This window comes from Ramularia collo-cygni (genome assembly GCF_900074925.1).
Source record: "Ramularia collo-cygni strain URUG2 genome assembly, contig: RCC_scaffold07, whole genome shotgun sequence".
In the NCBI taxonomy this organism is placed as follows: Eukaryota; Fungi; Ascomycota; class Dothideomycetes; order Mycosphaerellales; family Mycosphaerellaceae; genus Ramularia; species Ramularia collo-cygni.
This window is the reverse complement of record NW_019716261.1, coordinates 1,273,046-1,283,995: the sequence shown is the minus strand read 5'-3', so window position 1 is coordinate 1,283,995 and position 10,950 is coordinate 1,273,046. Positions and strand designations below refer to the sequence as shown.

General features: G+C 52.8%; 5 protein-coding genes; 4 read left to right on the top strand and 1 right to left on the bottom strand.

Annotated features, from left to right (window-relative positions):
• Window positions 1-27: 27 nt before the first annotated feature.
• RCC_05442 (uncharacterized protein) lies at window positions 28-1,661 on the top strand (the record flags this gene model as incomplete). XM_023770713.1 has 2 exons in its annotated part: window positions 28-424; window positions 592-1,661. 2 exons carry the CDS (start codon window positions 28-30, stop codon window positions 1,659-1,661), a joined length of 1,467 nt encoding a protein of 488 aa, XP_023626481.1.
• A 436-nt stretch (window positions 1,662-2,097) lies between these two features.
• On the top strand, window positions 2,098-2,702 carry RCC_05441 (uncharacterized protein; the record flags this gene model as incomplete). XM_023770712.1 has 2 exons in its annotated part: window positions 2,098-2,402; window positions 2,471-2,702. 2 exons carry the CDS (start codon window positions 2,098-2,100, stop codon window positions 2,700-2,702), a joined length of 537 nt encoding a protein of 178 aa, XP_023626480.1.
• Window positions 2,703-2,954: 252 nt separating this feature from the next.
• RCC_05440 (uncharacterized protein) lies at window positions 2,955-5,516 on the bottom strand (the record flags this gene model as incomplete). The annotated part of the gene is made up of 1 exon (XM_023770711.1): window positions 2,955-5,516. One exon carries the CDS (start codon window positions 5,514-5,516, stop codon window positions 2,955-2,957), a length of 2,562 nt encoding a protein of 853 aa, XP_023626479.1.
• Window positions 5,517-6,769: 1,253 nt separating this feature from the next.
• Window positions 6,770-7,715, top strand: RCC_05439 (uncharacterized protein; the record flags this gene model as incomplete). XM_023770710.1 has 3 exons in its annotated part: window positions 6,770-6,927; window positions 6,999-7,650; window positions 7,704-7,715. 3 exons carry the CDS (start codon window positions 6,770-6,772, stop codon window positions 7,713-7,715), a joined length of 822 nt encoding a protein of 273 aa, XP_023626478.1.
• A 535-nt stretch (window positions 7,716-8,250) lies between these two features.
• On the top strand, window positions 8,251-9,821 carry RCC_05438 (RAB proteins geranylgeranyltransferase component A (RAB escort protein); the record flags this gene model as incomplete). XM_023770709.1 has 4 exons in its annotated part: window positions 8,251-8,363; window positions 8,421-8,812; window positions 8,871-9,422; window positions 9,472-9,821. The coding sequence occupies 4 exons, from the start codon at window positions 8,251-8,253 to the stop codon at window positions 9,819-9,821; spliced, it is 1,407 nt and encodes a 468-aa protein (XP_023626477.1).
• Window positions 9,822-10,950: the final 1,129 nt, after the last annotated feature.

The window sequence follows — 10,950 nt, the reverse complement described above, 5'->3', positions numbered from 1 at the left end:
AGCACTAATAGACGTCAGTAATGAGATATGAACGGAATGGAGCGAAGTGGGCGGTCCATGCAAGGGGCCAAAAAGGCAGCCTCACCACCATTCTTGAATCTGAACACGTCTTCGGGTTCCCTCCGTAAGATTCAAGCGATGCATCTCTACGAAGTCAAAGGCAGGCCGCCGATCGTGTATGTCGCGTTTCTTGTCATTACTTTATTGCCGCTCTACTATGGATCTTACCGATACCGACTACGACATCCATATGGCGGCGCCACAATTAGCGAGGGACGCGTTGTACCCCAGGACTTCATCCACGAATGGCTTGACGTACATGTTATTGAGCCATACAGTGCCTCTCCGCTGTCGAACTACTGTAACAGGACAGAGTGGCGTCCCAACTTGGTTTTCAACCTGGCCAACGCGAACGGGGGAATAGGTATGTAGGGTGAAACGAGAAGGCATCTCGAGCATAGCTTTTGGAGGACATTGCCAACGGGGAGGCTTCCAGGCATCTCTCGACTGCCAGCGTCTCAGAGATGCTGCTTGTGAAGCTCTCCTATGCTCTTATCCAAACGACACCGCTAATTGCACGCCTCCTTCTAGGCAACGTACGTGGAAACATCCTCGACTTCGTCTTTTTCGCCATCGAAGCCGGTGCGAGCATCGTTCTGCCTGGCATGGCGGTTAGAAGTCAGGATGACCTTAGCAATGTATGGGCGGACAGAGCCTCCTTCGACGCGCTTTTCGACGAAGAATGGTTTCTACGAAAAATGAAAGAGGCGTGTCCTCGCATGCAGATTTACAAACCTGAGCCAGGAATGGAGGTCGCCCCTGCTCTGGAGGGAAACTACCTACCGAGCTCCAGAAGAATGGACGAGTCGTTCGACAATACCAAAGACGCATACCTTGCGCATCTCGACGGATGGCTGCAAAGTAAGCCGAATTTTGAGGCGGACAAGCTGGTAGTCGTCAATCTGGAGCGAACGCTATGGGAGATTGATACCTGGAGCCTTCCTGTAGGCTTCAGACGCAATTTCGGTCAGCTGTTGAGGGTAAACCCATCCGCTTGTCAACTTGCTGCTCTGGCGGTGCAGAACTTGGCTCTGGGCTATGGAATCCCCCTTGACCCGCGTACTGCCATACCCAAAAACTCCTTTTATGGAGCGCACCTACGGACTGAAGCGGACGCGGCGAATGCTGGCTGGCTCAACGCACCCAATGCCAATTTCTCGGCACAAACTGATGCCTACATCCAACAAGCATCGAAGCACAATCTGGGCTTGATTTACGCCGCGTCAGGGGATCCCACTGATCTGGGTCGATTCAAAGCCAAAGCCGCTGCACATTCTCCTCCGGTACAAGTTGTGACTAAGTTTGACTTGCTGCCTCCTAGTGGTGCTGCTATCTTGAAGGAGATGACCTGGGATCAGCAGGCGCTGGTTGACTTTGAGGTGTTGAAGAGATGCAGTCTGTTTGGGGGATTCGTGAAGAGCAGTTTTAGCTACAACATTGGCATGGCAAGATATCAGTGGCTGGAAGATCAAGGAAAGGTAGTCGATCCGTGGATGGTCACGCACTCCATGGACGGGGTGGCTTTTGACGACGGCCTTAGTCGTATGCTTGGTCGAGATGCTTTTCACGAGCAGAGGATTCCTCGAGGGATGTGGCCATGAGGTCATTCACCACCAGGATAAGAGTTCAGCATTCTCGCCATATCCTTGTCGATTTYCTGACTTCACCTCAAATTGTCCTGACACGCCTAGATTAACCATCCGTCGGTTCGTAGGTCACATCTTTGCAATCCTTTCCAACACCGAGGCCTGCCATCTAGGCAGCATCGTCTGCACTACGGCATGTTCCATCCCCTCGCGTACCCGCCCGTTTGTGGGGTGACACCCCACCTTGGCGATATTGCGATTGGCCGTATGACGACTACCTCGGTGCGCGAAGGCGCTCCAGCTTTACGAGCACCATGTTTTAAATCCACAACAAATCTTCCGGTGCCCCCTTGTTACACATCATAAAGACCCGTCCACAAGGAATTATTCGAACCCCAGCAACGAGCACCACTTTTGACACCACCACGATCCACCCACGACAGCTACAATCATGGCGAGCGTCCCAGCGGAAATCACCATCAAGAACTTGAACGGCAGCTATGCCATGAACAAGAAGATCTCCGACTCTACCTCCCCCACCCTCAAACTTCAAAAAATCCCTTGGCTGGTCCAGCAGGCTGCCAACTACAGCAATGTCTCCGTCAACCTTAAGCAGTACAAGGATGACGCTGGTGTTGAGCACGTCGACCAGGAGCAAGTCTCCTCGGTGAACACCCAACACGAGCCTAGAATTCTCGACAACCAGATGCATGAGCGGGACATTCAATACTGGGGCAAGGTCAAGGGTAGAAGCCAGTGAGTTTTTCCAGCATTCATTAGTCAAGATTACCTAGGAGTACTAATGGTGGTCTTCCTTTCTACAGGTTCGTCAAGGTCTCGGAAATCGCGGATGACTACCTCAACAAGGAGTGGGACAGTGATGAGGTTCTGGAGAGCTATGTCGAGAGCTTGGACAACGGCTGGACTGCTTGGCAGATTTGGGGTTTCTCTGATGTTGAGGGAGTGCGTCGCCATGTTCGACGTGTTGTTACCAAGAAGGGGAAAGACGAACTTAAGATCAGACTGGTCTACGACTGGGCGCCAGCGGGTTTGTAGTAGTGAGGACCACCTGAGGTACACGGTACGAGTTAAGACGTAATGTACACGGACAGAATGCAGTTTATGAGTTTATTGTTACAAGCTCGACCTCGAAGTTATCCTCATTGCTAAGACTGATGTTCATCGACAGTGAGAAAGATGTGCCTTCGTTTCCACCAACAGAATTTCTTGACACCATCAAGTCTCTTGGAATCCTAGCATGGACTGGTGACTGCTGTCAAAGTAGTTTGAGGCCGGCATATCACTCTGCTAAGCGCATCCTTCACAGTCGTCTTGGTCGCAGTCGCACTCATTCGCATCGACGACAGTCGCGGCATGCTTAGACAGTGGTTTGAGCATCGGCTCCACACCAGGTCCAACATCTCCACATTCTCCAGTACTCTCAGCAGTCACGCTGGCAAGCGGTTCCTCATGAGCATTCTGACCGCTGTTCCTGATGAGGCAGACACTGCAGTCGCAGACTTCTCCCGTACTCTTACACCCCAAAGCCGTTGGCAAGTCTTTCGCGCGTTCCGGATTGAAACCTTTCGAGAGCTCCGTGGCCTCCGTGACGCATTTGTCGCCCTCTTGTGAAATGAAATATGTGATCAATTCCATGACACAGCTGAACAGTTCGGTGCCTTGACCATCTTTTGCTTCTTGACGATCTGCGTCGAGCAGCAGCAGGTCTACAAGCCAATAGTCTGCCATATCTGGACCGGTGGCCTTAACATGAGCATGATACATCCTCGTTAACTCCTCAACCAGATCTGCGCATATCATCCAGAATCTAAGGTAGCTGAAGTTCATCCTCATGTCATCCTCGATTCGCAGCTTCTTGAATGTGCGCAAAAGCTGAATGCCGGTGTACTGTGGTGAGTGATACGCCTGCTTAGGCTTGCGGCCGACGTGTTTCGCAACTTCGGCCTTTTCAGTGAGCTTCTGAAGCACGATCTCTTGACGCTCCGAGCGCTCGAATCCACCGAGGGCCCTATCACTAAGTCTCTGCTCACGTTCAGCCTTCCAAAGCTGTGAGCCAGACTCGAGTGCTCTCCGCGGTCGCATGTTATAGGTGCAACCACTCAATCTGATGTTTTCCCGGGCGGCCAGTGAACGTGGCATACCCGTTACATGAGCGAAGTTGGACTCAAAGGTACCCGGACTGCGCTTCTGTCCAAAGTCCAAGACCAGGTTACCATGCTCGCGAAGAATCCATTCCATATCGGGCCATGGAGATTCTATCAGGCCTAGCCGCCGACCGGCATTGTAGAGATGGGCCATGCTGATAATCTGAAACCCACTTGCGGCCCATTCTGCGCCGAATGAATGAAAGGTCGCCAAATGATTCTCCGTCCAGTGGGAGCCTGCGGCAGGAAACTTTCGCCAAATGTTCATTTCTGGCGCCTTGTCGGACTCTCGAACCGATTCAATGCAAGACTTGAGGACCTCCGCCGCTCCCTCTCCCTTGGAGAGATCCTTGAATATTGCTATTGTTTGATTCACTAAATCCGTGTGTGAGCACTCTTCGGTGGAGAACACACGATTCATGACCTTTTCGAGCTCTTTAATCTTGTCGGCGACGCTCAGGATCTGGTCCACGATGCTTACACACCCCGCGTCCAGATGTGTTTCCAGAGTTTCATGTATGTGCAGGTAGACCTGGACGTTACTGACTGTGGAAATGGACATGCTGTCGGTTGCCTGCATTGCCCGAAGACATCTTTCAAACTCAGAGGCGGCCGGACGATCCATTCGTAGGCAGTACGCACGCCAGAGGTCGGTCGAATGCTGGTGCAGTGTCTGCACGAACCCATGGCATTTGGTGACGCCTGAGGGATCTGACGGTGGTCTGGTGGTGAGTTTGTCTGGCTCTTCCGAGATCAAAGCATTTAAATCGCACCAGTGTTCTCGAACTTTGCTCGTTGCAAATGCAGAGACTGGACACAGAAGACGTGCAGCAGCGCTTTGTGGATCCATCACCTCGCCCGTCTCAAGGATGATCAGTCGTGGTCCGTCGTTATATGCCGTTCCATAACCAAGACAAGCCAACACGCTGTCGTAAGTCGCGAGATCAGGATATTTCGCCGTGAAGACGTTGTTGGCACGACGCATGATTCCAAAGGCCGTCTCCGATATCCGACTCGCCACATTGAGGCTGATCTCGCCGTTGTGATACTCGTTCCAGGACTCACATGCGAGAGCACGGATCTCCTGCAAGTCTAGCAGGAAACAAGTCAACGCGAAGCGCTTCTCTTCCGCTCCATCGACCTCGAGCACAGGCGCTGGTGGCGCGCTCGCGGTCTTGGCTCTCTGCTTGGTTGGAGCTTTCGAGGATGTTTCAGAAGGCTCGTCGACCTGCAAGAGCTCAAACAAGTTGGCGARAGCTTCTCGGGAGTTGGTGGGAGCTTCGCACTCCACCTCTTTCATTTCCTGCTTGCGCGCCGCCTTTACCCTTAGTCGGGCCTGCTTCAGCAGCCGACGGACCTCGTGCAGGACCTCGATGAAGTACTGATGGCCCGCGTCGTCTTTGGCCTCTTTTGTGGTCGGCTTTGTATGAATGGAGACATGGAAGACGGCGCTCGCGGTCCGTCCGAGGATTACATCATTGATGAGCTCAATGATTGAAGCTGGGATGTCTGGCGGCGGGTTCCAGGTCGAAAGTATCTCGGCCCATTTGAGTAGGTCGCTTGTTTGGACCTTGCCGCTCTTGGTGGCTTTCGCGGTGGCGCTGCGGCGACAGCAAGTGGCTGCGTCTATCAAGAAGGTGACAAGTCGGTCGGTGCCGCGCTTGTAGAGCGCGTAGCGTCCAATGGACGAGTTGTTGTTGGACATGTTGCGAGGATGTCTTTGGAGGATGCGCCAGCAAGCAGCGCTGAAGTTCTGTAGGAAGACTTGTGCGCGGGGACAACTTTTTCGGGCCGCTGCACTCTTACAACTAAGACCAAGGACGCAAGTGAATGAAAGGTGCATATATATCAAAATGAATGGCACCAGAGCTGTCGATATGAGGATTATTCATCGGGGCAAGACATCCTCAGTCATGCCAGCAACGTCCCAAGGCCTCGCTCTCTGCAAGCTCGACGATTTTGGGCCTATTGGAACCCTTGCTAGTAGCAGAGTGGCTTATCAATCAATCGAGAGAGCATTTCAAGGCGCTGGTCTTGTTGATGATATCTTATATCGACAGCTCCGATGAATGCAACGTTGTCCATGCATGCAAGCGAATGAATGGATGCCCAAAGATAGTGAATTCAAAGGTATCCGTCGGCACAAGGTGATCTTAGGGATTCTTACATGTATTTAGACCGCGCTGGCAGCACGAGAGAACACTGGCATGCATACGGGTAATTTCAGCTCTCCACTGATACCTTAGCCCGAGCGAGCTGAGTTCCTTGCCAAGGCATAGTAAATATGTTTTGGGATCATGAATCCTTACGCATCTCCTTCGCGAACATAGAACTCAGCAGTGTCCAAGGAGACGTGACTGTATGGTTTGATATGTCAACATGGTATGGTTTAGTTTAGTTGCGTGWGTTGGTACCGAAGGTGTTCGTTCTTATCGGCCAGAGTCTCCGTGGAGCTGCATGGGCGCGACAGAATTGATATTTAGATGAGCCAAACAGCCCCAGTTCTTGATACCGGAAAAGTCACGGTGCGATGATGTTTGGGAGGGACAAAGGCAATACATGATGTTTGGAGCGCTTGTCGTGTGGGTGTCGCAAAGAAAAACATGCGGTCTCCTTGTTACTTCTGGATCGGAAGCTGCCAAGTTCAACGACACTGGTACTCCTCGTTGTCTCAAGGAGTGACAGGTTCGGATTCTGGAAGGATGATGGCGTCGTGAAGGAGGAGAAGTGAATACCCCCAGTCAAAAGTACCTAGCGTGCGGGAGCGGGAACTCTAAATCGTACCTGCAGCTCCCAGCTCTCCCAACCACCTCATTCGCGACACTTCTATTCTGCGCCCATCATCAGCGCTGCATCAATTCGTTCGCCAGCAACTCCGGACCGCGTATCCAGTGTCGCATCACTCTTTACTACATCCTCACTGTCGCTTAGCCCCAACACCTTCCTTCGTCCATCACAATGGCAGACACTGAGGGCGAGATCGTGATCGAGGACGAAACCGCCGCGGACGAGGAAATGGGCGACGTCGAAAACGGCGAGACGGTGGTCGAAGAGTCGGCGCCTGGAGGACTGGAGGACATTGAGCCGACCATTCCGCCGCGGACCACATTTCTGGAGTGAGTGGTATACACGGCGATGAACATGCATGGTTGAAGAGGAATTGTATCTGACGGAACTATGTTTACAGCTACCTGAGCTCGCCCATTGTCGAGCTCGCGGTTGGGAGTGGCGAACAGGCGACGACATTGTTTGCACACCAAGGACTACTCACCAAGTCGCCCTTCTTCGAAGAGGCAGTGTCCAAGTTCTCGGATAGCCCCAACACCCGCCGTCGCATCGAGCTCTCCAACGACGATCTGGCTGCCACAGCATCCGTGCTTGAGTATCTGTACAAGGACGACTACTACCCCAACCTCACCGGCACTACGAACATGGACTTCGACACTTCCGTACCGCAGCCTGACAACGAGGGTGTTGGTCTGCTTCGCCATGCCCGCATCTACGCGCTCGCCCAGCGCTACGGTCTGCCTGCACTGGCGGCACTCGCCCACAAGAAGATCCATCTCACACAATCGACCGCAAAGGGCGAGATTGCATACGCTCGCTTTGTATACGCAGAGACCAACCCAGACGACGAAAACATCCGGAAGCCTGTGGCTGCATTTTGGGCTAACCGTTCGTATGTGTTGCGTCACGAGGCCGAACAAGAGTTCAAGCGCATGTGTCTCGAGTACCCACAATTCGGCTTCGACGTGCTCAGCTTGGTCCTCGATGCACAGGAGAAGCGCAGTCAGCGTACCGAGGGAACTGGTGGGCCTTCTGGCCGGAAGAGACAGCGGGTATGATCGAAACACCATCTTCGCCGAACGAGCTCGTGCTGACCAGATCGCAGACCATCTTGTAAAGGGAAGGCGAGAAGAATCTGTAGAATTACTGGCCATGATGACATTGTCGGGAGCAGAGCAAGATATGGTTGCTCATCCCAATTTAGCAATGTGTCGCGATCGAACGCGACGGGACGAGAGGCAATGTACAATCATATTCGCTGGAGCTGTACGAAGATCACTTTTCGAGAAAATCACGTTCCCACAGTTGCTAGGGGTGTTCGGGTGTCACTTCTTCACGTCGTGCAATGCCGTTGAAAGCATGTGCTTCCCGCCATATCTAGAATTCACCTGTCCTTCGCTGTCATCAAGAAGACAAGGGCCAGCGGTACGTTGCAGTTGTATTGATCGTCGTGTGAAGCTCCCGTCGCAGTCGTCGAGATTTGGTGGGGTTGAACCCTTTGACGCCGTCTCCTTTGTAGCTCAAAGCAAGCCCACCAAGACCAAGACTAAAGGCACCTCTAGTGCACCTTGACCGCCTGGTGCAAACAGACTTCGGTTCTTCGATATCTGCCACAAGGAACTCCCACCATCACACACACTCATACCGCGATCATGGAGGAGATAGCGCCGGAATACGATGTCGTCGTGCTTGGGACTGGCCTCACGGAATGTATCCTGAGCGGGGTACTGTCGGTGAAGGGCAGCAAGGTGCTGCACATGGACAGGTAAATTGGCAGAGAGAGAAGAGCTTCCACAGGGTGCACAGCTGATGGCATGTCCAGAAATGACCACTACGGAGGCGAAGCGGCATCGGTGAACCTCGAGACCATGTTCAAGAAGTACGGCAACTACGAAGCTGGCACTGAGCCATGGAAGAAGTACGGCCGCGCAAATGACTGGAACATTGATCTCGTGCCGAAGCTGCTCATGAGCAACGGCGAGCTCACCAATATCCTCGTCAGCACCGATGTCACCCGCTACATCGAATTCAAGCAAATCGCAGGCAGCTATGTGCAGCAAGGCAAGGGCGCCAAGGCGACGGTGGCCAAGGTTCCTAGTGATGCTGGCGAGGCGCTCAAGAGCCCTCTCATGGGAATCTTTGAGAAGAGGCGTGCAAAGAACTTCTTGCAGTGGGTTGGCAGCTTCGAAGAGAGCAACCCTAGCACACACAATGGTAGGTGGTGGTGGTGGTCGAGAGCAGCATGGCACGGTTGGCTTACCAGAACACGTAGGGATGAACCTCTCCCAGACCACCATGCGACAGGTCTACGACAAGTATGGTCTGGAGCCCGGTACTCGCGACTTCATCGGCCACAGCATGGCTCTCTACACGACCGACGACTACCTTGACAACAAGGGCATGGCCCGTGACTGCATCGAGCGTATCCGCCTCTATGTTAACAGCATGGCGCGGTACGGAAAGAGCCCGTACATCTACCCCTTGTACGGACTGGGCGAGCTGCCACAGGGTTTCGCGCGTCTCAGTGCCATCTATGGCGGCACCTACATGCTCAACACCAACATCGATGAGGTCAAGTACGAGAACGGCAAGGTCTCCGGGATCCGCGCGACGATGAAGGAGCGAGGCGAGGAGGGAGACGGCATGAAGTTCGAGACAAGATGCAAGAAGATTATTGCGGACCCTTCGTACTTCCCGGACAAGGTTCGCGTCACTGGCCACTACATCAAGGCCATCTGCATCCTCAACCATCCAGTGGACAAGACCGACAACTCGGACTCGCTCCAGCTGATTCTCCCTCAATCCCAGATTGGCCGGAAGAATGGTGAGTACAATTCCGAAACGTGTCCAGACTTGCAGCTAACCGTTGCCAGACATTTACATCGCCGTGGTGTCTTCCAACCACAACGTCTGTCCCAAGGGCTACTACATTGCCATTGTCTCGACTGTCGCCGAGACTGACGCGAACCACCACCTAGAGCTGCAGCCTGGTCTTGATCGCCTGGGCCGGATAGAGGAGCAGTTCATGGGTCCTCCAATTCCCATCTACGAGCCGCTTGAGAGCGGTGCCAACGACAATGTCTTCATCAGCAAGTCTTACGATGCCAGCTCGCACTTTGAGACTATGACTGAGGATGTCCGGGACGTCTACCGGAGAGCTGCAGGCGAGGAGCTGGTTGTTGAAGGTCTGAAAGAAGGCCAGCAGTTGGTGCAGGAAGAGTGATGTGGCACAGATGGTAGGCAATTGAGCACATGATGCTGCTAAGCACTGTGGTGTCGATGTATGAATCGCTGTCAAATGAGCAGAATACAGGATGTTACAAGACCGCGCGCATGGATGCATGTAGCAAGATGTTTACTCATGCTTGGCAGTCCTCCCGTGTGATTTCGAAGTATTGACATCACAGGTCACGTCCAGGGGGAGAACTGGAATGACATGAATGTTGAGCTCGGCACCGCCTCCACCCCTTGCATAGTCCCACTACGATGCCATAGACACACGACGTACGAGCAACACTTGCATGCCGCCACACCATTTCAAGAGGTAAGGATCCACCAGGGAACCTCGACGTCCAAGGCCAGCGGGTGGCATATCCAGTCCAGATCTCGGGCATATTTCTCGATGCACGCTTTAAGTATCCAGGGATCCGGACATGGTAGACCCTACTATTCCTTGGCCAATGTCAGCCCGTAAACGCTCTAACTCCTCAGACCATGCTCACTTCCAGAGCGCCTCGTCTTGGCATTCTATAACAACTTACGCAATTTGTGGCTCGCCTTTTCTAAGAACAGTGAGCTTGGCGAGATCTATTGCAAGTGCTTCGAGATCCATAGCTTTTCGAATGGTGCAACGCAGGAAACAGCATAACTGCAACAGAAAAAGCCCAGAAGTTGTCGTATAGTCCTGGCGGGTTTGTGTTATCATACCAAGCCTTGATGATGATGGTTATTGATCTGATACAAACATCGATCGCAGCTTGTAGACACACGCGGCTCAATCAGATCTTTGATCCAAGGACATGTGTTCAGAATGAACATTTGTACATGTATCATGACGTTGCGAATGCAACGTCGTAGTATCTGTCCATGCCATCACTATCGATTCGCGTTGAGCACTATACTCACTGTTCATCGAACTTGGGGAAAAATTTGCCACTGTATACGACCCGAGCAAATCATATCAGTATCAAAGCACACACACTCCGCAGAAAGTTCGTGCCAAAGTGTTGTACTTTCGTCATAGCACCCTCTCGTACACTACTACCAGAAGACCATCTCCACTAGCATTCAATATCCAGGGCGTCGGAGATCAAAAGGCGGCTCTTCGCATCGGAAGGCTTCCTTCCCTGCCT